Source organism: Pan troglodytes, chromosome 3 (genome assembly GCF_028858775.2).
Source record: "Pan troglodytes isolate AG18354 chromosome 3, NHGRI_mPanTro3-v2.0_pri, whole genome shotgun sequence".
In the NCBI taxonomy this organism is placed as follows: Eukaryota; Metazoa; Chordata; class Mammalia; order Primates; family Hominidae; genus Pan; species Pan troglodytes.
The window spans coordinates 39,423,569-39,448,876 of record NC_072401.2 but is presented as its reverse complement, the minus strand read 5'-3'; the positions used below and the strand labels follow the sequence as shown (position 1 = coordinate 39,448,876).

Genomic DNA, 25,308 nt, shown 5'->3' with positions numbered 1-25,308 from the left:
TTTGCCAGTAAACTCATTTAGTCCTGGACTTTCTTTGTTGGGAGATTTTTGATTACTGGTTCAATCTCTTTACTTGTTACAGGTCTGTTTGGATTTTTTATTTCCTTTTGAGCCAGTTTTGTCAATTGGTGTGTTTTTTCATCTAGGTCATCTAAATTGTTGGCAACAATGCTTCTATGAATAAATTTGTTTATAGTTAAGTTGCCTAAAATACCATGCAATTAATCTAATATGTATAAAACTTGAAATCTATTATATTGCATCTACTTTTCTAAATCAAAACATGTAAAATTCCATAAGAGATTTAAACAAAAGTCTTCCCTAAATACTAAGGAACCAAAATTTTCTGATTGGGTGTTACTGGTAAATTTTATTACTATAGAGCATAAACCCTCTTTTTTTAATTAAAATAATTCCTCACATAAAATGAAATCTTTTATTTTTTATTTATTTATTTTTTTTAGATGGAGTCTCGCTCTGTCACCCAGGCTGGAGTGCAGTGGTGCGATCTCGGCACACTGCAAGCTCCTCCTCCTGGGTTCACGCCATTCTCCCACCTCAGCCTCCCGAGTAGCTGGGCCTACAGGCACCCGCACCACGCCTGGCTAATTTTTTTTTATTTTTTATTTTTAGTAGAGACGGGGTTTCACTGTGTTAGCCAGGATGGTCTCCATCTCCTGACCTCGTGATCCGCCCACCTCAGCCTCCCAAAGTGCTGGGAATTATAGGCGTGAGCCACTGTGCCCGGCCGAAATCTTTCTTTTTCTACCTAGTGGCAGGAATAGTAAGAGTGAAGACTGCTGAGTGAGAAGGTCTTTGTATGAATCCCTGCTCTGCCACTTACTTGCAATATATAACCTTGGGGCTAACTTCTCTGTACCCCAATTTCCTTAGCTATAAAAAGGGAATAGAACTACCTCATAAGGTTGTTATAAGGATTAAGTGCATTGATGCATACAAAAACTTTGATTCCTAGTTCACAATAAACAATATTAGCAAATATTATTTTCCATAAGGTGGTTATTAACTGGGGTTAAAATAAAAAGCATCTTAGACATCTCAATGACTTATATCTTATAGGATTTATCACAAAATGTTACTGCTCAGTGCATTTTTGCAAACAATAACAATTCACTGAGAGTAATAACATTCACATATGTAATTAGAGTTTAAAAATGTAAAAAACTTAGGGTAACAAACACTTTAAACTTATTTTTTAGACATTCAATAAGCCCATTCTCCCACAAACTGTTTGATTACAAAGAAGCACAATGGGTTAACTGTGGCAAAACATAAGAAATAAGGCAGGGGAGGCAGATACAGACTTGAGAACATAAGGATATCCAAACAATTTTGTCAATATTAAAAGACAAAATCAAAACATCTTTTATAATATAAAACAAATCCATATAATTAAATACTAATTAGGTGAAAGAACATTATAGGGTATATAACATTTATTTTCTCTACATAAATTTGCATATCTTAAATTTAATGCAAAACATCATGTTTCAACTTCAACTTAACATCATAACATGTAGTTCTTGGTGAGTCTAGATGTAATGGAATGAATATTTAAACAGATTTCAAAGATCCTATCAAGTTTTTATTTGGTTATTGTTGCTTTAAGTCCTTAATGCTTTTCTTTATTTATTGGACTAAGCCAATTTTAGAAACAAAATCCACAACCAACACACATATAATGCAGATGTTTCTGAAAAAACTAAATAGTGTTATCTTTAGTATATCATTAAAATAGTGGTTGTGGTTAAACAAACAAGCAAACAAATTACTGCAACTCATTTATGATAAGCTTACAAAAAGTAACATTTTAAAGTTTCATCTGGTGTGTTTGCACTGTAGGAAAATAAATCTGGATGTGAGTAAGATGTGCTTGACTGAATAAATGAAACCCCCAGTTAGCACTGGGTTATGTTCCAGAGCAGTGCATTCGTCCTCACTTATTACATCGGGAATGTGTGTCCACAATCCACCAGCTGCAGGTTTTAATTTACTAAGAAATGAAAGGAATTAATCCTGGTCCATCCACTGCTTCCTCCCTTGTTTTACTATCTTCACTTTGACATCAGGCACTTTGTGCCCAGGATTGTGACAATGCACATTTACTAAAAATGTATCCATTGATAGAATAATTATACTAAATTAATAAAGGAAGACAGTGTCTTCATGTAGAAAACAGGGCATTAAATTATAATTTTACAGTCACAACACAAGTTCCAGCTCTTCCTAGGCACAGTGGAGCAACCTAAAAAAGAAAAAGAGATACGTATTGGATCTGTAGGTTAAAATGTCAACACTACTATGCCAGTTGGTGAAATATTGAAACAGCCTGTACTTGTTGGCAAAGGGTTGTTGCCCTGGCCCCTGCTGTATCAGCGCTGTTTCTGGCCTGGTCCCCTTCCCAAGAGCCACCTTCCATGGCAAAGTTTCATAGACTAAGTTGTTTTGGGTACATCATGATTGTGTAGCATTCATTCTTCTTTAAAGGTGATTTTTAAAACAGCTCAAGAATTAATCTACATGAAACACTCTATTTTAGCCAAAATGATACACAGTATGGATATGAAGAAATGCTGAACACTTACAGTAACTCTGTGACCAATATGGAGGAAAGATCAAGTGTTATCTAGAGAGGTCCTCTAACAGCCATGCTATCTCAGAGGTAGCACACAAAATACTCTGAATGCCTGGGGATCTGCTTATTCTAGAAGAACTCATAACCTCACATTTTTTGACTACCTTCTACGTGCATGGCTGAAAAGTCTAAACCCATTCGACTACTTTTTAGCAGACTAAATAAATAATAAATGCTACCCATCCAACTCCCCTGGGAGTGGAAACAAACTCAGTGAATGAGCTCTATTACAGTGAGATAGAAGTCAGGGGAGGGTTGCTAGGGGAAGGAATGCAATCTAAATTTATGGATAAAGAACAATTCTTAAATCTTTCACCTCTTTTTTAAACAATAGGAACTCTAGACACTGGGTAATTCATAGTGGAAATAAAAGTGTGGACAAAAATAGTTCTGAAGAATTACTCCGAACACAGTAAGAATCTATGCATTTGACCCAGGAGAGTTAAAATGTTAACATGGATTGAGGGGGTGAGTAATGCAAAGTACTAAGAAAGTTTGCTTTGTACTTGTATATGTTAGGGTATGTACTAAAGTATTTTTGTCAAATGCCAAAATGACTTCCTAATCAGTTTGACCCGCTAGACCAATGAGTAGATTTTAAGAACAGGTCAGACTTCAGTTATAAGAGAATTCTCAGTAGTTCTCCATCTGAATCAGTTGTTTTGATCACTGTAAGTCTCTTGGAACAATCAAATAACCTATTTTAAAACCATACTTATTGATAGCATTATTGAACTGACCTCAAAAATCATTTATATCAAAATGTCAGTTTATAATTAGTAGCTCTTCTCAAATCATCCAAGACATTTAGTCTCTACACTGTGAATAGTTGACACTGTCATGACAACTAGCTAGAAAGTGTAGCTTAGAGAATTTGTTAAATACAATGCAATCACCTCTTGCTTTGAGGTAAGGCTGGTAGTGAGGTGGGTAGTGGCTTAGGACTTTGTCATCTCATTTTAGTGCCTATACAAATGTCCATCTGTCAGAACACTGAAAGGAAAACTTCAAAATTTTTTTGTTTGTTTGGCTTGTTTTTGAGATGGAGTCTTGCACTGTCACCCAGGCTGGAGTGCAATGGCACATCTCGGCTCACTGCAACCTCCACCTCCTGGGTTCAAGCAATTCTCGTGCTGCAGCCTCCTGAGTAGCTGGGACTACTGGCACACACCACCATACCTGGCTAATTTTTTGTATTTTAGTAGAGACAGGGTTTTACCATGTTGCCCAGGCTGTCTCGAACTCCTGAGCTCAGGCAAACCACCTGCTTCGGCCTCCCAAAGTGCCGGGATTACAGGGGTGAGCCACCATGCCTGGCCCAGGAAAACTTTTATTTTTCAGACACTATGATAACGAGTTCGCATTTTTAGGTGCTTTAACATAGAGAGGTGGCTTGCAAGCAAAATAGCTATGTGGACACTGATGATCAATTTTGATATGGGGTGATTTAACATAAAGCATTAATTATAAATAATAACAAGTCTCAAATAACTGGCTGATAGGTCTTAAATCATATATATAACTGGACTTAGGGCTTAAATACATGTCAGAAAAAGAGATTCTTATCTTTCTGAGCTCCTTGGGTGTCATTCACAACTATTTTTGCCATAGTGGGAAGCTGATACTAGGTAATCATCTAATTTCCAATGAAATCTTGTAGCTCTCAATCTTATCCCTTCCTCCCTCCATCAAGTGATCTCACTTAAGAAACAGGATAAAGCCCACACAATCTAAGTCCTTTTCTTCTCTTTCTCTTCACTTAAAAACTCCCTGTACCTTTCTACACTCAAATTCTCATCTTTTCCCAAGCCTTGGAGGGTAAGATCTTTCTTCTAGTCTGAGGGTGACCAGTCTGCTTTTTTTTTTTGAGAGGGAGTTTTGCTCTTGTCACCCAGGTTGGAGTGCAATGGCGTGATCTTGGCTTACTGCAACCTCTGCCTCCCAGGTTCAAGCGATTCTCCTGCCTCAGCCTCCCAAGTAGCTGGGATTATAGGTGCACGCCACCACGCCCAGCTAACTTTTGTATTTTTAGTAGAGATGGGGTTTCACCATGTTGGCCAAGCTGGCCATGAACTCCTGACCTCAGGTGACCCACCCACCTTGGCCTCCCAAAGTCCTGGGATTACAGGCATAAGCCACTGCACCCTGCCCCCAGTCTTTGCTCTTAATTCTGTTTCCTGCCCTTTTCTCAGAAAGGTGCCCTTCAGTTTCACTTTTTCTTTCTAGTATCTGGAATCTCTCTCTACCCTCTTCTTGTCATCTCTATTGTGGAGCAAAAAAAAAAAAATCCTTGGCTCTAATTCTAACTCCACCATTATTTGCTATGTGGCCTTGGGTTAGCTGTTTAACTTCTGTGTCAGATTCCTCATCCTGTACAGTGTGAAAATACCAGAACTCAACCTTATAGGGTTGTTGAAGATTAAATTCTTTACAGTGCTTAGAACAGAGCCTGGCCTGTAAGATATGCTCAATAAATACTAACTTTCTATCATCATCATTTAAAAACTGCATGCCTCTCTAGCTCCTACACTCTATTCTTCTGTTTACTTTTTTTTTTTTTTTTTAGATGGAGTCTCGCTCTGTCACCCAGGCTGGAGTGCAGTGGCACGATCTTGGCTCACTGCAATCTCCACCTCCTGAGTTCAAGCGATTCTTTTGCCTCAGCCTTGTGCCTCAGCTGGGACTACAGGAGCATTAATTTTTGTATTTTTAGTAGAGACAGGGTTTCACCATGTCGGCCATGCTGGTCTCGAACTCCTGGCCCCAAAAGATCCGCCGACCTTGGCCTCCCAAAGTGTTGGGATTACAGGTGTGAGCCACCATGCCTGGCCTCTTCTGTTTACTTTTGAAACTGTGTGCTGGCTTCTGCTTCTATCAGATTTTCAGAGGGTCCCACAACTTTAAAAATGACAAATCTTCATTCTTTCTTACACTGTTGAAACTCCTTACTCCTCCCTTTAGATGCTCTATTCCATTGTCTTCTGAGAACTTCTCTCATCATTCCTTTCCTGTTTTCTTCAGAGACCACACCTCCCAATTCAACCCAGTAAGTGTGTGTATATAAAGAAAGATCAACAAGACTTGGCAATATCTCTTGAATCCATCTACATTGAATGCTTCAAGCCTTGCAACTGAAGCAATCCTCTAAATACTTTTCCTTTTATCCAGCCCTCACTTCCCCTGCCCCTAACCCAACCTATGCGACCCCAACTGCATCATTCTCTTGGTTGAAAGTTTCTGCTGGCTTCTTGTTACCAAACTCTTTAGCTTGGCCTTCACACATCCCCATTCTTTTAAAAAATCATTATTATATGATTATTTTTAAGAGACAGAGTCTTGCTCTGTCGTCCAGGCTGGAGTGCAGTGTTATGATCATGGTTCACTTCAGCTTCAACTCCTGGGCTCAAGCGATCTTCCGCCTCAGCCTCCCAAGTAGATAGGACTACAGGTGCGTGCCACCACACCTTGCTAATTTTTCAAAATTTTTGGGGCTGGGCATGGTGGCTCATGCCTGTAATCCCAGCACTTTGAGAGGCCAAGGTGGGTGGATCACGAGGTCAGGAGTTTGAGACCAGCCTGGCCAACATGACGAAACCCCGTCTCTACTAAAAATAGAAAAATTAGCTGGGTGTGGTGGCGGGCACCTGTAATCCCAGCTACTGGGGAGGCTGAGGCAGGGGAATCGCTTGAATGCGGGAGGTGAAGGTTGCAGTCAGCTGAGATCGTGCCATTGCACTCCAGCCTAGGTGACGAGAGCAAGACTCTGTCTGAAAAACAAAACCAAAACAAAAAAACCCACAAATTTTTGCAGAGATGGCGCCTCACTTTGTCACCCATGCTGGTCTGGAATTCCTGGCCTCAAGCGATCCTCCCACTTTGGTCTCACAGATCTCCATTCTGACCCCAATCTTCCTCTCCAGTAAGCACTCCTTCTCCTCTCAAGCACAGATCCTTATAACCAGTCATACTTCAATATGTATTACACAATTCTGCTTTGGTGACATTTCTTTCACATTTTCTCACAATTTCTTCTTTCCAATCTTTTTGAATTGGATCAATTCACTAAGGCTTGGTTTAAATCCCACTTCATTCTCACTAAAGCTTTCCCCATAACCACTTTCTTTTTTCTCTCTTATCTCCCGTATCACTTGGCGCCTGTACCACGGGACACTAAATACCCACTGCCTTGTGTGGTGCATTCTCCTCTCGCACATGTAGATCTTACCTACCCAAGACCTCAGGTTACATGACCATGGGTCTTCTCAGAAGCTTTCTTTTCTTTTCTTTTTTTTAAGATGGAGTCTCACTCTGTCACCCAGGCTGGAGTGCAGTGGCACGATCTCTGCTCACTGCAACCTCTGCCTCCTGGGTTCAAGCGATTCTCCTGCCTCAGCCCCCCGAGTAGCTGGGATTACAGGCACGTGCCACCATGCCCGGCTAATTTTTTTGTATTTTTAGTAGAGACGGGGTCTCACCATATTGGTCAGGCTGGTCTTGAACTCCTGACCTCGTGATCTGCCCGCCTCAGCCTCCCAAAGTGCTGGGATTATAGGCATGAGCCACCGTGCCCAGCCTAGAAGCTTTGTTTTCTTGACCATACTTATCATGGCTCCTTGTATACAAGAAAATCTTGGCTCAGTTAAACATTTATTGTCTTTTATGTACCAAGTACTGAACTGGGTGACACAAGCACAAATTCCTGATTCTGTTCTTGGTGATGATGGAAGCAAAGATCTCAAAAGATCATTTTTAGAAGTGCTAGACCCTCCCAGAAATACACAAGGGTGAAATTCTTTCTGTTAGTAAGACTGCCAGATCAGGTTTCTTACTCAGTGTAATTTAGGGTTGCCATCTTCATTAGGTTATCAGGACTTTAATCTGCTCCCAAATATCAATGGGTTGAGTATTTAAAAATCCGACTGCTCATACATGGGCAAGTTGTTCAAAGTTTTCTGACTACTATCCTTGTTTTTATTTTCCAGTCTCCCCTCCCATTGTTACAGCCCTCCTGTAGTCCTATCAGCTTTAATCAGGCTAGAACACTTCATCATGCAAGTGGTAGCAGATAATTAATAATTTCTCTGAGTATTAACTTACATCTCAAAGGTAATTCTGGATTTTAATTATGTTATAAAATTAAACATTGCCTCTTTTTCTCATCGCTAATCAAAACGTGATTGTCATATTTATGCCATATATTTCAGTATTGGACAAGATTGAGGGGATCTGTTTTACCATAAGAATTGTTTTAATAAAAAGAGAGTCAGTGTAATAATGAAACATGAATGCCATACCTGGGTCCACTCATTTGTCTGGGGATCATAAGCCTCCACGGTATTAAGGTATGCCTGTCCATCATACCCCCCAACAGCATATAACTTATCACCAAGTAAACAGACCCCGACTGCATCTCTGCTGATGCTCATGGATGCTACTGCAGTCCACATGTCTGTTTTGGGATCATATCTGAAAGAAAATTTTAGAACCGGAGCTGACATTATTCTTAGAATATTTATGTAAAAACAGTTTTGTTCTTCAAGTCTATCTTCTGACTCATTATCTACTATGTAATCAAATACATTTGAACATATTTTAAAGAAAAATATCAGTATTTCTCTGAAAACTTTAACTTACAGTATTATATTAACAGATCCACTTAACAGATGTATAACACTTAAAAGGAGCTAATGTCAATACTGAAGACTGCTTTCAGACCTTAGATTACCTACCAAAAATTTGGGGAAAGCAATGCATTAAGCTCTGTGTAAGATGACTTACACCCTCAATCATTGTAGCTGTCCATTTTTGGGCTGTCTTGCTCCTTTCATGAGGTGTCTTAACTAGAATTGCCCAAAGTTGTATAGCTAAGAGCAGATACATCATGCTAAGATGACTGATACTGCTCCTAAAACCTGTTGTATCAATGAACAGCTTTCCACTGAGTGTAGTACAACAGCAAGCCCATAATTCATGGGGCCAAGTATATAAACACTTCCACATTCCTTTCCTGGATTACAACATGCAACGAGCAAAGGTCTGAATTGTTTTCCCCCCAATATAGTGAAATGCAGTTGTAACTTTCCTGCTTTCTCAAACAACACCAATACAGAAAGCACTCGTTATGGTTTGGATGTGGTTCATCCCCACCAAAACTCACGTTGAAATTTAATTGCCAATGTAATAGTGTTGGGAGGTGGGGCCTTTAAGAGGTGATCAGGTTGATAAGATGGATTAGTGTTTTTCTCCTTGGTTAGTTCTTGTGTGAATGCATTAGTTCCTGTGAGAGCAGACTGTTATAAAGCGAAGTTGCTTTGCATTTTTGAATGCCGACTTTCCCTTCCAATTCTCCAACACGTTCTCCAAATATATGTAAGTATCAGAGACTTATATATATCTTTTTCGTTCCTAGTTTTTCTTCCCAGGAAATTACCTTTCCACACAGTCTGAGAGTCTGGAAGTCAAGTTGGATGCGGGAGCATCGTGCCCCCCTATAGCATACAGCAGTCCATTCCAGGTCGTCACTCCTACGCCACCTCTCCTTTTTGACATCTGTGCACACAGTGTCCACTTATTCGTATGAGGATCAAAACATTCTACTGATTTGAGACAAGAACTTCCATCACGACCACCAACTGCATAAAGTCTGCAAAAAGAATATATGAAATGATAAATAAGACATGTGCCATTATGCTTAGAACAAAGAGGCTCTTCTTATGTTGTTATTTCATTGAATTTAAGGTGCCATCAGTTATAAAACACACTGTCAATGTGTGTGTCATTAAAAAAGTATGCTATGTTTGAAATGACACATGTAAGTATCATATATCACTCTGTATATACATGAAAAGGAAAACAAACTGCACATGAAGGCAATGACAACTGTTTCACCACTGCCATCTCTTTGACAAGTCACCATTGGTTGTAATATGCATGGAAATTCAGAGGTGTTAAAATATGTCTTAGAATAGACAAAATATGGTGTATAAATATACTATGGCTTTTTTTTTTAATAGTTAAGACTTTATTATCAAGGAAAGAAGCTAACCTTCTCTGAGCACCTACCATAGGTTAGGCACTTCACATGTATCGATTTAATCATCACAGTGATATGAGAAACTGTTTGAATCCCTGTTTCACAGTGTAAAGAAACAAGGGTTCACAGAGAGTAAGAGACTTGCACAGGGTCACCCAGTAAGCAGCAGAATTGGGACACATAGTTTCATTAATGAACAGTTGGACAGTCAACACAGTCATGTAGAATGTACTTGTAATAGTGAAATAGGAGAATACAAATATAGCTTGAAACAATGGCATAAAAAGTAACATTTGTTATGTATGAACAATGATCCTTCATTAATTTAAATTACTGCAGAAAAGGATATAGGTTATCATGTGAGCGACTTAAATGTTACCTAGTAGATCAATTTAAATTCATTATCAATCAATACACTGCACTAATTTGAAAGTCTTTTACTCTGAACCTAAAAGTTTGTAAAATATTTTAAATATTTGAACACAATATTTCTTGTTAAGCAAAAATCTTCTTGTACTTACTATTCATTTGGGAAGCTCTCCATAAATATTTTTTCTACTAGTTTTTTAAAAGAGTAAATTTACGTTGTTGCTCATAGAAAAGATTATACATTTTGAATTTACAAATGTTAGTTAATACTTAACTGTTTTTATCATTTCTCAAGAAATAATATTTTAAGTATCCCAAATTTCTGCCAATTAAAACTCTAGTTATTTATATTTGGGTAAATCTACATACTTAACCACAGATTTCCTAATTAAGGTATGCCACTATGTCACTGAAACTGTTTCTTAAATAATAAGATGACCATATCTTAAACAGCAACATATGGTTGTAGCAATATCTTGTTCTAAACTTAAACTATATTAATAGTATGGAAATTGAAATTTATTTGAAACTTACCTATTAAAATTTATCATAAAACTTTTTATCTGTTAAAAACTTTTATCTATTAGTAACTTGTTTATGTTCTAGTTCTTAATATTATTCTTATCATCAACTAATACTTGGTAGAAGAGTTATCTAAGTATGGATCACAGAACATGAGAAGCCTTTAACAATTAAGGAATATCAATGATTTAAAATAATTCACACATGCATATGTGTGTGCACATGTGTGCACACCCACACATACCCACACACAATAGGCTTTAAAGCATCTTACCCTCTTGAACAGTGGACTCGTGGGACTTTATTGTAAAGAATGGCATAGTACAATGATTAAGAGCATGAACTCTGGAACCAGACTCTGTGGGTTTGCATTCTGGTTCTACCACTTACTAGTGTGACTATGGACAAGTTATTTAACCTCCAACTGAATTTCATCATCTATAAAACCTGCCTCACAGGATTCTTAATAATTAAATTTAAAGTACTTTGAACACTGCCTAGTACATGATAATCATGGCATAGACATTTACAGAGAAAAATTAATTACGTCTCTGTGTTCTTGTAGAAAATAGCACTTACAGGAGATCTTAAATGTACAATGTTTATATTCAGCTAATATTAAGGGTTAAAATCAATTGGTAACACTTCCTAAATAATCATTATCTCAAGCAATGATTTTCAAGCTGTGTTCTAAGAATAGGATTCTATGAAGAAATTGAGGGAGTCTAAAAAATGGTTCATTTGAGTTTCAAATTTTAAAAATTATTTTTAATTTTCAAAAATATCACCTGGCTCAATTAAATGCCATGTAAGACTCAGAACTCATCTCTCTTCACCACGATAGTGTCTATTACAATAAAAAGAGAAATATTATGTCAAGTTGTGAAAGTATTGTACTACCTATATATACTTAATAATAAGATTTAGGTCTTGCCTGACTTTTAAAATTATGATCAAGAATGCAAGTAGGCTGGGCACGGTGGCTCACACCTGTAATTCCAGCACATTGGGAGGCCAAGATGGGAGAATTACTTGGGCCCAGGTATTTGAGACCAACCTGGGCAGCACAGTGAGATCCCATCTCTACAAAAAAATTTTTTTTAAAATTAGCCAGGCATGGTGGTGTATGCCTGTAGTCCCAGCTACTCAGGAGGCTGAGGTGTGAGGATAGCTTGAGCCTGGGAGGGAGGTTGAGGCTGCAGTGAGCTGTAATCGTGTCACTGCACTCCAGCCTGGGCGACAGAGCTAGACCCTGTCTCAAAAGTAAAAGGAATGCAAGTAATTGGCAGATACTGTTTGAGATTCAACTTAGAAAAAAAATTATTACTACTTTCAAACTGGGCAATTTAACTGAAGAATTTCCTGAAATTCCAATTAAATTACTCTAGTAGTTAAAATAACTGTTACCATTTCAGCTTCTTATCTGTGGATCAAGATTTTCCTCATATTAGACAATCAAGACAAAACACAGAAATAAGCTGTGTTCTTTAAAGTTTATTCTTCTGTTCTTCAGCACTTACTCTTCTTCACAGATTTTTATAATAAGTAAATATGATATGCTTGAACTTGTAATACATTTTAAATAAGTTTAAAATAAACTTGAACTTCCATTTGCCTTTTAAATGTTGAGGTATTTTTAAGATTTCATTTGAAAGAGAGATTCAACTGCTAAAAATATTTGCCAGCCAGTGGCTTAAAGGTAGCCTGAGCAATTGGAAGTCTAAATAAGGTTTCTTTCTGTCAAACATGGTAGGAAGAAAAATTTTAACACCTTAAAAATTTTAAGATTTGGGAGGCCAAGGTGGGCTGATCACTTGAGGTCAGGAGTTTGAGACCAGCCTGGCCGACATGGTAAATAACCCTGTCTCTATTAAGAATACAAAAATTATCTGGGCATGGTGGCAGGTGCCTATAATCCCAGATACTTGGGAGGCTGAGGCAGGAGAATCACTGGAACTCAGGAGGCTGAGGCAGGAGAATCACTTGAACCCAGGAGGTGGAGGGTGCAGTGAGCTGAGATTGCCCACTGCCCTCTAGCCTGGGAGATAGAGCAAGAGTCTGTCCACTTCCCCACCACCCCCTCCAAAAAAAAAAAAAAAAGAAAAAAAAAAGAAAAAGAAATTATAAATAAGTTAAAATAGGCCAGGCGCAGTGGCTCATGCCTGTAATCCCAGCACTTAGGGAGGCCGAGGTGGGTGGATCACCTGAGGTCAGGAGTTCGAGACCAGCCTGGCCAACATGGTGAAACCCCGTCTCTACAAAATATACAAAAATTAGCTGGACATGGTAGTGCACACCTGTAGTCCCAGCTACTTGGGAGGCTGAAGCAGGAGAACCGCTTGAACCTGGGAGGCAGAGGAGGCTGCAGTGTGCCGAGATCATGCCACTGCACTCCAGCCTGGGCGACAGAGTGAGACTCTCTCTCAAAATAAAGAAATAAATAAGTAATAAGTTAAAGTAACAAAAACCACAAAAATCAAAGCTCTTCATTTTACAGAATAAAAAAATTGAGGCACAGAGAAATGATTTGCTCTAAATCACAAAGCAATGATAAGAAAAGATGCATCGTTGGTTTTTTTCAACCAACCACATACTTTCTACTTACTCCAGATTCTTTAGTTATACTATACATTCAAAATCAAATTTCTTAATAGTTAGTAGATTAGAGATCCTTAGCTTCTGATATGATTAATTAGGTTGTCTCTGAATTATATTCAATTAACTGTACTTTAGGTGGGTTAAGGATTGAAATATTTCTCATTAGAGGGCAAGAAAAGGTAAGTAAGTAAGATGTTTCTATGCCTAGAAATCTAAGCTACGGTAGGTCCGGAAATCAGGTTTTAGAGAAGGCAGTTATTCTTTTGTCCTCTATTAGAAATAAGGGCTAAGAAATATGCTGCTGAACAAAAATTAATCCAATGAATCAATCCCAAAGGTTTAAACCAAAGGGTCAAAACCGAGAAGATACTGTTTCATTTTCTTTTTTTCTCATTTACTAGATTCTTTAATGGCTGACTCTTACCAAAGAGTTTAGAAAGATACCTAGTGATGAACTTTGAAGTGATTTCTTTAGCTAAAATAAATGAGGGGAGGGGCATGGAGATAAAAAAACATCTAAAAAGTGATTTCCATTTATCCATCTTATCACATGTAATAGTGCTTACAAAAAGTATCAAAAAATAGAACATAACTGACAGGTCCTGAAGAAACAAGATCTTAGGTCCTAAAATATAAAAAATTTCACTATTTTTTTCATTTTTCTTGTAATAATCAATAACACAATTCTATACATAATTTTAATTCTATTTTAACCCTGATTCATTTCTTTTTCTGGAAACAATGATAAAGCATTCTAAATAAGCAAAAGGTACCCCACAAATAACTTTCTTTAACAACCACAGACAGCTTCATTTTATGGAAGAAGAAAGGACTGAAAAAATATTTACTCTCTGAGTAACTGAGAGCTATTAGTGATGGCTCTACCTATATTTGTTTATTCAGAGCAGACAAGAGGTAAGAGAGTACCTCTTTATAAATCCATTCTAGTTTTCACCAGTTTTCCAAGATAAGAAAGAAAAGAGGTAAAAGTCAAGATAAATCAGTAGAAAAGATGGAAGGAATTTTTAGAGAAACACTGAGAAAGACTACACTACTTTTAAAAGACCATATATACTTTTAAACATAATATAGATAATATACTTTTAAAGTATATTATTTTAATATAGATATACCAGATTTTTATAGTACAACTTATTAATATTGAACATTAATATAAAATGTCTTCACTCAAAATGATAACTAGAAATGTATAGTATCTGCACATTAAAATGAAAGCCTAGCTTAACAACTATTAAAACAATATATTTACAACTATTATAGAAAGAGACATTGTTTTAAAAGTTTCTTCAAATCACTGTAAGTATTTATGTATATCTTTAAATTAGAAATGATATAGCTTAATAAATTTGGTGTATTGCATTTTAAATGGAACTTTAAATATTTCCTTACTTTCCACTTAGTACTGCCACACCTACTGTACTCCTAGGGGTAGACATAGTGGCAACAAAATTCCACTGGCGAGCCTGAGGGTCCCATCTTTCCACTGTGTTCAGATAGCTCCAGCCATCATGTCCTCCTACGGCATACATGGGACCTTCCAGTACAGCCACACCTATGAGGAGACAGGAAACAATTAACGACTTCAGATTGGCTGCTGTCTTAAAAATCACATTTTAATTGAAGTATAAGTACAATAAGCCTTAAACATACAAATAGAACTGAGTAAACATTTATGATGCAGACAAGTGTCCTCCTCACTATTCTTAGTAGGTCGGTGGGTGGGTGGGTGGGTTGAAATAGCACGGTAGTTCTGATTTTAAAAGTTCTAGAGACTGGCCAGGCACGGTGACTTATGCCTGTAATCTCAGCGGTTTGGGAGTCCCAGGTGGGAGGATCACTTGAGGTCAGGAGTTTGAGACCAGCCTGGCCAATATGGCAAAACCTCTTCTCTACTAAAAATACAAAAATTAGCCAGGCATGGTGGCGGGCACCTGTAATCCCAGCTACTTGGGAGGCTGAGGCAGGAGGATCGCTTGAGCCTTGGGGGCAGAGGTAGCAGTGAGCCAAGATCATGCTGCTGCACTTCAGCCTGGGCAACAGAGTGAGACTCCGTCTCAAAAAAAAAAAAGAAAAAAAAAAAAAGTTCTAGAGGCTGGGAACGGTGGCTCAAGCCTGTAATCCCAGAGCTCTGAGAGGCCAAGGTGGAAGTATCTCTTCTGAGGTCAGCCTGGGCAACACAGCAAGAGTGCCATCTCTACAAATTTTTTTTTTTTTAAATTAGCCAGGCGTGGTGGCATCACCTATAGTCCTAGCTAAGGTGAAAGATCCCCTGAACTCAGGAGTTTCAGGTTGCATTGAGCTATGATCACACCTCCAGCCCAGATGACAGAGTGAGACGCTGTCTCTAAAAAAAATTAAAAGTTTTAGAGGCAATATTTTTAGGTACAACAGTGGAAAATTATTTTAAAACTGCACCAGATGCATACACTGCTACTATTTAAAACATTTTTCAACAATTTGGATTTAAGATATATTTGGAAAAGTATTTTTATACCTTCCCCCCATTAATTCAAATTCATGAGATTTTACTATAGTTAGATTTGATACCATAATCTATTGGTATGATTCATCAGCAGGGAGCTGAGCTAGACTCATTTGTTAATTTATTCAACAAATACCTACTGCATATCTACTAAGTACCGGGCACTCAATAGAATATAATGGGTAAGGGCTGTGCCCTCATAAATCTTATAGTCAGGAAATAGACATAAAATATATTTTAGGTAATAACAAGTGCTAATTTAAAAAGTGGTGCAGAGTAAAAGGATAGAGAGGGTCAGGGGAGACCTTTCTGATAAGGTAACATTTAAGCAGGAATGTGAATGAAGTTGGGAAACCAGATTTGGAGATAGCTGGGGAAAGAGAAGGTGAGGCAGAGGAAACGGCACGTGCAAAGGTCCTGAGGTATGCTCACTGTGTCTAAGGGACAACAAGGTGGCCAGTCTGGCTAGGCAGGGTGAGTGAGGGGAATATGTAAGAGATGGGGGAGAGTGTGGAGCCAGATCATGCAGGACAGTCAGAGACTGCAGATAAGGACTCTGATCTTATCTCTTGTAAGGACTTCAGATCTTATTCTGAATGAGATGGAGAACGGTCTCCATGATGGCTTTGAGATGGCTTTGAGGTAGAGGGATTTGAGAAGAGGTGCGACATGATCATGGCCAGGTGAGATAAAATATGTCACTTGGGGGCCAAAAGAACCCCTGTATTACAGATATATTTTAATTTGTGAAATCACAGCCAGATAAGAAAAATACTCATCATTCATGCATGATCCAAATCAACAGATTGTTCCACTCATATGTTATATATTGTGCCCCACCAGTACTAGCTTTTGGAGATTTTATATGTGTGTGTGTGTGTGTGTGTGTGTGTATACATATATACACACATATATGTGTATATAAATATGCATGCATGTTATTTATATGTATATATGTGCATATACACACTTTATATGTGTATATATAAACATATAACTACACATTAAAATATACATATATAATATATACACATACTGTATATATATGTTTATGATATATGTATATCTCTCTAATTTTACATATATACATATATATGTAATGCATAATATGTCAAAGGGGGCAGAAAACTTAAGGGGTTCACCTAATTCAACCCATTAAAAAATGACTTTGAAAATAAATTTTAAGCCTGGTGCAGTGGCTCACAAGTATAATCCTAGCACTTTGAGAGGCTGAGGCAGGCAGATTGCTTGAGCCCTGGAGTTTGAGATCAGCCTGGGTAACATAGTGAAACCCTGTCTCCACCAAAAATAAAAAAATTAGCCAGGTGTGATGGTGCATGCCTATAGTCCTAGCTACTAGAGAGGCTGAGGTGGGAGGACTGCTTTAGCCCAGGAGGAGGAGGTTGCAGTGAGCCAAAAACGTACCACTGCATTCCAGCCTAGGTGACAGAGCAAGAACCTGTCTCAAAAAAAAAAAAAAATTTAGCAGAACTCCTTTTTTAAATGAAATTTTCATATAATTACCACATATGAAGAGATAAAAGGAATGTTTCTTAAAAGTTTATTTTAGGCCAGGCGTGGTGGCTCATGCCTGTAATCCCAGCACTTTGGGAGGCTGAGTTGGGTAGATTACGAGGTCAAGAGATCGAGACCATCCTGGCCAACATGGTGAAACATGTCTCTACTGGAAATACAAAAATTAGCTGGGCGTGGTGGCACGTGCCTGTAGTCCCAGCTACTAGGGAGGCTGAGGCAGGGGAATCACTTGAACCCGGGAGGCGGAAGTTGCAGTGAGCCGAGATTGTGCCACTGCACTTCAGCCTGGCAACAGAACGAGACTCCGTCTCAAAAAAAAAAAAAAGTTTATTTCTTAAGTTCAAATTTGTAACAGTTATTTAATTATAAGGTAACTTAATAAGAACATTGCTGCTTTGAATGACACAAAAATTTTAAATTAGGGCTTAAAGAAGACAGTTTTGAGCTATGTGATCATTTTCCTTTCAACTTGCTGCAGTTCAATAAAGTCTTTTGTATGGCACCTAGAACTAATGACAGTATTCAATGCACAATGTCATTTGCACAAAACAGCTGGACTATGAGCAATCACATTCTATGTACTATATCCATAAGGATTTAGCCTGTGTTAGAATTATATTTTCTTCCCCATGGTAGGGGAGGGGAAGCACGCAGTTGACTCACTCTATTTACCCTGGATTTTATGGTCAACCCAAATTTCTAAGTCTCATTCATGCTTAACTCACATTTTCCCAGTCTGTGCCTATATAATAGTTGATTTTACGGACTCAGGAGTAATGTTTTACAAGTTTACTGTGTTAAATTTCATATAGTTAATTTTAAGCTCCTTCTCTGTGTCTTTGCCTTAACCCTCTGGTTTTATTTCCTTATCAAACTTAAGATCATCTTTCACTGAGAACTAATTACAACTAGTGGAAATCTATGTCTCTTTGATCTTTTACTGTACCCACCACCATACCCATTTCAATCTTCATCCCTAGAGAGTTTTCATTACTGTCAATTGTTATTTGGGGGAAGCCTCTACTCTGGTGGTATTAATAAATTGAGTATTGTATAAACCATACTATCTAAACTCAACCATACCTTCACTGGTATTGATCCTTTTTTTTTTTTTTTTTTTTTTTTTGAGATAGATGTTTTGCCAGGCTGGAGTACAGTGGCACAATCACAGCTCACTGCAGCCTTGACCTCCCAGGCTCAAATGATTCTCCCTCCTCAGCCTCCTGAGTAGCTGGGACTATAGGCACAAGCCACCAAATTTTTTAATTAAAAAAAAAAATTTCCCAGCTAATTTTTAAATTTTTTATAGAGACTGTTTTTTCCTATGTTGCCCAGGATGGTCTTGAACTCCTAGGCTCAAGCAATCCTCCTGCTTTGGCCTCCCAAATTGCTGGGATTATAGGCATGAGCCACTGCATCTGGCCTCATCTTTTATGATGACCTACCAAATTCTTTATTGCAGCATGTGAGGAATGCTTGGTGACTGCTGCTGACGCAGTGGCTGCCACACGGGTCCTCTGCCTGGTTCAGAATGTAAATGTGCCGTGGGAGCTATGTGATATTTTGAGTGAATCTGCATAGTTGTACTTACCAAGGCCATGTCTATGTGTGGACATAGGTGGCATCACACTCCAAGTTTTTGTTTTGGGGTTGTAGCACTCTACAGTATTCAAAGTCTTCAGTCCATCTCTTCCTCCAACCACATACAGTTTGTCATCTAGCACTGCAACACCGAACTGTAGCCTCCTCCCATTCATATTTGCTACTGGAGTCCACATATTTGTACGGAGATCATACTTTTCAATGCTTGTTGCTCCTTCATAGTAATATATAGAAGTTATGTAAATAAAAATTATACCATGATTGGTAATTTTATGAAATTACAGATACAAAAATATAATCTTATTAGCATTGAGAATAATAATTTTATTATATTTCATGAAGGTCCTGCATGATCTAGCCTCTGCCTACCTCTGTGTCCTCATCTCCTGCTATTCTCCAGGGCATACACAGGCCCCAGTAAGAAAAGGTCAAATGGACAAGGATTAACTGTCAAAGAAGGGTGAGAAACAACACCCAGAAGTGGGGGAAAAAAAAGCAGAGGCGTTAAGTGTCATGGAAGCCAAAGGAAGAAAGTTTATAGCAGCAGGTCTGCTAACAGTATCCTACTGAAAGGATCAAATAAGATGAAGACTAAGAAGTATTATTGGATTTAGCCACACAGAGGTCATTGATGACTTCAGGGGGAGGTTCCTTATTGAGTGGTTGAGACGTGACTGGGAGATGAAGAAACACAGTGAGCATAGAAGATTCTTCTGAGAAGTCTGGCTATCAAAGTAAGGAGAGATAGAAATTACTAGAAGAGTTGAGGAAGGTTTTGTTTTGTTTTGCTTTGAAAATTTGAAAACTCAGAGTTTGCTTAAATGTGAATGAAAAGGATCTGGTTGAGAGGAAAGCAGCTAAAAATACAGGAGATGAAAGGGATCATAACGAACATAATGAACCATGTTCATTATGGTTCGTGGGGAGGCAGGAAAGCACAGTATCCAGGGCATAGGCAGAAGAGCTGTCTTTCACGGGAGGAGGGGAACATATTCTATTGCAATAAGCAAGGACGGGGTAAGTACAGATCGGGTACTTTGGGAACTATGATGGTAGGGAGTTCAGGAAGTTGCTGCCTGAAGGCATCTATGTTTTTCTTTTCTTTTTTTTTTTTTTTTTTTAAGAATTGGAAGATTCCAGGACTCCTTTGTTCTCTTTATGAGTTAAGATGAGCGGATGTTTAAAAAAACAAAAAAAACAAAACCCTCTAAAAAAACCTAACCCCCAATTGTGAAGAGTTCAACTAGAACCCACTTCTCTCTTCTAAGCTTCTAATACATCATGTAAGCCGTGCTAGCCTTATAGAATTATAATCTTGACTAACACTTATTCTAAAGTATTTGTTATAATTTGGTCATCAGAGCACTAGTATTATTGATAACTTCCTAAAATTTAGAAATAGTTGTGTTATACATATAGATTTTCTCGTGTTATAGTTTTTATTATTTTTTATTTACCCTACAGAATTCTAAATTATTTGGGATAGACAAGTCTTTTTCTACCTCTGCATGCATATATATATATAGATGTATACATATATATATGTGTGTGTGTATATATGTGTATATGTGTGTATATATGTGTATATATGTGTGTGTGTATATATGTGTGTGTGTGTATATATATATATATATATATTTTTTTTTTTTTTTTTTTTGAGACAGACTGTTGCTTTATCACCCAGGCTGGAGTGCAGTGGTATGATCTCCGCTCACCACAACCTCCACCTCCCAAGTTCAAGCAATTCTTGTGCCTCAGCCTCCCAAACTGGGATTACAGGTATGTACCACCACTCCCAACTAATATTTTGTATTTTTAGTAGAAACAGGGTTTTGCTGTATTGGCCAGGCTGGTCTCGAACTCCTGGCCTCAAGTGATCCTCCCGCCTTGGCCTCCCAAAGTGCTGGGATTACAGGCATGAGCCATTTTGCCCGGCCTTTACCTCTGTATTTTTCACAGCACCAAACAGAGTCCCTTATACTTAGTACAGCTGTTGAAAAATATGTTTGAATACTTTTTCTTTATAGTTTCTAGCTATAGTGAGGTTTTTTACTCATATGCTTACATTATAATAGTAACATACATAGTAATGGTATATTTAATTACTCTAAATTTGATCTTAAAATATTATCCCTTCCATCAAATAAATCAAATCAAATTAGAAAATTCCCTCCAACAAATAAAAAGCTAATCATCTTTCTTCATGAATACATTTAGGGAATACTTTTCTTTTGAATTTTAAGTTATTTCTTTTAGATCTAGTTTACTAAGCAGTATCATATTCATATGAATTGGTAACTAAAAGTTATTTTGCTAATTTCAAACATAAAAATATTAAAACACAGTCTCAGGTATATATATATATATATATATATAAAATCCAAATATCCAAAATTAACAAAATCCTAATAAGTATAAAATTTTATGTAAATGCTTGGGACTTCCCTAATTTATACCAAATAATTAACCTTTTATAAAAGTAAGCACAAATATACTCTAACATTTTCACAGTGGCTATTTGGAGCCCGTATTAGCTGATTTCTTTGGCCCTATACTAAACAGATATATGAAGGGACCAAGAGTCCAATGGTCAGACTACCAACCGACTAAGGCAAACTGCTCTTCATTACAAAGATGGGAAATAAGATAAATTAGGGCCAGGCAGATAGCTTGAACAGGATAGGTCAGAGTATTTAATCACTAAAAAAACTCAGAAATAAAGTTGGTCAAACAGAAGGGCCAGATTAGAGAAAGTCTTAAATGAGGCATTTGCATCTTATGTGGTAAGAAATAGACTGCTGGAGTTTTTGAGCAGAATAATGCCATGTTCACTGAAGAGTTAATGGAGTAGAGTATCATCTCCAAAGCCAAAATGCCTGTTTGAATCTTGATCTTATCACTAATTAGTTGTCTAATCTTTGGAAAGTTGCTTAAGTTCTCCAAGTCTTAGCTTCCCTATCTATAAAAGAGAACTGTTAAGAAGATGAAATGAAATAATATAGGCTAAGTGCTTAGCATAATGCCTTCCATATATTAACAACATAATGAATGCTATTCCCTCTAAATTAACATGAACAAAATATGTAGGCTGACAGAAGGCTAACTGGAATTAGAAGGATGGCAGCAGAAATTTGGAAGAATTAGATATAAGGCCCATTTGAAAAAAGACCTGATGACTGTCAGAATTTAAGGTTCCAGAGAGACAGAGAGAGAATGAGAATTGTTTACTTTGGGTGCTTAGTATCTAGTCCCCTTCCCAAGCTTGGGGAGTTTTCCACTGTATGTATAAGCCTTGATGGGAAGCAGGAACTCATCTCCCAGAAAGCTGAAAAGACAGATATGCATTTTCCTTGCCATGTACCAAGGCAAGTTTCCTTCCCTTTCCATGTACCAAGTTTGAGTTAAAAGCTGAGCATCAAATAGATATTTTATACAAGTTGGAAATATGAGAATAAAATCAAAGTGAGGGTATTATACATAAATATAGAGATAACAGTTAAAGCCTTGAAAAGGAGAGAAAAAGAGGGAGAAGAAGAGTGCTAGTAATGACTACAAAAGCTAGCACCAGTTCCAGGTACACAGATGATACTTAATAAGTATTTGCAGATTATCTGAACAATGGAAAATCTTTTCCAATGTTGAAATATTTATACTGTAACCCTAATCAGTTATCTTAAGTTATTTATTTCTGTACCATGCAGTCATCAGGCCTATATCTAAAACGTAAGCATCTACAAATAAATAGCACTATGTTATATGTCATTCAGGTTAGAAAGTGGTAGTCGGGGGTTGCTATTGAATGGTCATGGAAGGCCTCCTTGGTAAGCTGACATTTGAGAGATTTGAGTGAATAATTTCTGCTAGGCACTTCAACATCCGGGGGCAGAGCATGCCAGTGAGAGCATCAGCTAAAGCAATATCCTGGATATGGATAAAATGTTTGGCCTGTTAGATGAATGAAAAGGCCAATGGGGTTGAAATAAAAGCATCAGTGAGGGAAGAAGTATTAATAGAATGAGCTGACATCAGAGAGGTAGCCAGAAGTCAGAGAGATTGTCAGGAGATTGCAGCCTGCTAGTACTAGGAGTTCAAAGAAAGGGGAGATCAATGCATATTGAGGGATAACACACAGAAAGCTTCTAGCATAATACTGACACCCTGTAGGCACTGTGCATAGTGTTTATTGCTATTATTTTTAGCTATTATTATTTTTTTGAGGCAGACTCTTGCTCTGTTGCCCAGGCTGGGGTACAGTGGTATGATTTCAGCTCACTGCAACCTCCACCTCCCGGGTTCAAGTGGTTCTCCTGCCTCAGCCACCTGAGTAGCTGGGATTACAGGCACCTGCCACCATGCCTGGCTAATTTTTTTTTGGTATTTTTTAGTAGAGATGGGGTTTCGCCATGTTGGCCAGGCTGGTCTCAACCTCCCGACCTCAAGTGATCCACCCGCCTTGGCCTCCCAAAGTGCAGGGATTACAGGCATAATCCTGGCCTATTTTTAATATTAATAATAACTTGTGAGAGTGGTACAAAGAATTCTTAAGATACCTTTGACCCAGTTTTCCCAAATGTTTACTTTTTACTGTATTTGCTATGTAGGTATTTTTTTTTTTCCTGAACTGTTTTAAGAGTAAGTTGTGGCCGGGCACTGTGGCTCATGCCTGTAATCCCAGCACTTTGGAAGGCCGAGGAGGGCAGATCACGAGGTCAGGAGATCAAGACCATCCTGGCTGACATGGTGAAACCCCGTCTCTACTAAAAGTACAAAAAAATTAGCGGGGCATGGTGGCAGGTGCCTGTAGTCCCAGCTACTCGGGAGGCTGAGGCAGGAGAATGGTGTGAACCCAGGAGGCGGAGCTTGCAGTGAGCCGAGATCATGCCACTGCACTCCAGCCTGGGTGATAGAGCGAGACTCCATCTCAAAAAAAAAAGTTGTGGCCCGGTGCGCTGGTTCATAGCTGTAATCCCAGCATTTTGGGAGGTTGAGGTGGACAGATCACTTGAGGTCAGGAGTTTGAGACCAGCCTGGCCAATATGGTGAAACCCCATCTCTACTAAAAATACAAAAATTAGTCAGGCATGTGTGGTGGCATGTGCCTGTAGTCCCAGCTACTCAGGAGGCTGAGGCAGGAGAATTGTTTGAACCTGGGAGGCAGAGGTTGCAGTGAGCTGAGATAGCATCACTGCACTTCAGCCTGGGTGACAGAACAAGACTCTATCTCAAAACAAAAAAACCAAAAAAACAGTAACTTGCAGAAATGATGGCATTATACCCCTAATACTCAGTGTATCTTCCTCAAAATGAGAAATTATAAGACCAAAATACAATAATCAAAATCTGGAAATTAACTTTTTTTTTTTTTTTTTTTTTGAGATGGAGTCTTGCTCTGTCACCCAGGCTGGAGTGCAGTGGTGCAATCTCGGCTCACTGCAACCTCTGTTTCCTGGCCTCAGGTGATCCTCCTGCCTCAGCCTCCCACGTGTAGCTGGGACTACAGGCATGCACCACCATTGTTGGGCTAATTTTTTTGTATTTTTGGTAGAGATGGGGTTTCACCATATTGCCCATGCTGGTCTTAAACTCCTGACCTTAAGCAATCCACCCACCTCGGCCTCCCAAAGTGCTAAGATTACAGGCGTGAGCCACAGTAGCTGGCCTGAAATTAACATTTATACAATGTTATTATCTAATCTACAGACCTTGTTTGGATTTTATCATTTGTCTCAGTTATGTCCTTTACAGCAAAAGAAAATCCAAGATGATGCATTATAATAGCTGTCATGTCTCTTTAGTCTCCTATAATCTGGAACAATTTCTGAATCTTTTTTATATTTCATGACACTGACATTTTTGAATACTATAGACAGATAAGTTATTTTGTAGACTGTCTCTCAACTTAGATTTGTTTCCTCCTCATGATTAGATTCAGGTTATATGCTCCTGGCAAGGACGGCATAGATGGGCGGCTAAGTTCTCCGTGCAACCTATCTTGCACAATGCTGTTGCTTAGTCTGATTTCTGTCAACATTATCTTTGATTGTTTGCTTAAGTGCTGTGTGCCAGGTTTTTCTACTGTAAATACACTATTTTACTCTTTGTAACTAGTAAACATGTGGCTGAGAGACACTTTTAGACTATCTTGTTCTCAAACTTTTCCCACTAGTCTCAGCATCCGCTGATAATTCTTGACTGAATTGGTTATTGGTGGTTACTAAATGGTAACTTTTGTAATCTCATCTTTCCTTCTATATTCATTCGTTGGCATTCTTCTGTAAGGAAGAGCTTTCCTTTCTCCCTTGTTTATTTGTATAGGTGTGGAACCATGGAAACTTACTGATTTCATAGGTTATAATATTTTACTATTATTTATTTTGATGCTCAAATTATCCCAGATTTGTACAGTAGTAGCCCCTGCAAGCTGTTTCCTGTGTCTTTTGACCTATCTCCATCATTCTTTGAGCACTTCCTTATTTTCTGGCCTAGAGG

The 25,308-nt window shown here is 38.2% G+C and overlaps 1 protein-coding gene and 2 long non-coding RNA genes across 10 annotated transcripts in view; 2 read left to right on the top strand and 1 right to left on the bottom strand.

Annotated features, from left to right (window-relative positions):
- Positions 1-25,308, bottom strand: part of KLHL5 (kelch like family member 5) — an 83,481-nt gene that overhangs the window by 4,067 nt on the left and 54,106 nt on the right. For 3 of the 8 annotated variants that reach the window (XM_063808723.1, XM_009447513.5, XM_063808720.1), the window contains exons 8-12: positions 18,809-19,033; positions 14,589-14,751; positions 9,087-9,299; positions 7,951-8,122; positions 428-2,266 (exon numbers count right to left, since the gene is read on the bottom strand). In XM_063808723.1, coding sequence (XP_063664793.1) covers positions 2,210-2,266; positions 7,951-8,122; positions 9,087-9,299; positions 14,589-14,751; positions 18,809-19,033 — 830 coding nt within the window. In that variant the 3' untranslated portion in view covers positions 428-2,209. Of the gene's footprint in view, positions 1-427; positions 2,267-7,950; positions 8,123-9,086; positions 9,300-14,588; positions 14,752-18,808; positions 19,034-25,308 lie in introns of those variants that run through there. The other 5 variants (XM_063808725.1, XM_063808721.1, XM_063808726.1 and 2 more) reach the window with 3 other exon arrangements.
- Positions 1-25,308, top strand: part of LOC134809785 (uncharacterized) — a 117,813-nt gene that overhangs the window by 61,287 nt on the left and 31,218 nt on the right. Inside the window, exon 2 of the long non-coding RNA XR_010156289.1 lies at positions 20,484-20,598. This is a non-coding gene — a long non-coding RNA (uncharacterized LOC134809785). The remainder of the gene's footprint in view (positions 1-20,483; positions 20,599-25,308) is intronic.
- On the top strand, positions 2,991-10,616 carry LOC134809786 (uncharacterized). Its single transcript, XR_010156290.1, has 3 exons — positions 2,991-3,124; positions 7,639-7,762; positions 9,066-10,616. It is a non-coding gene; the product is annotated as an uncharacterized LOC134809786 (long non-coding RNA).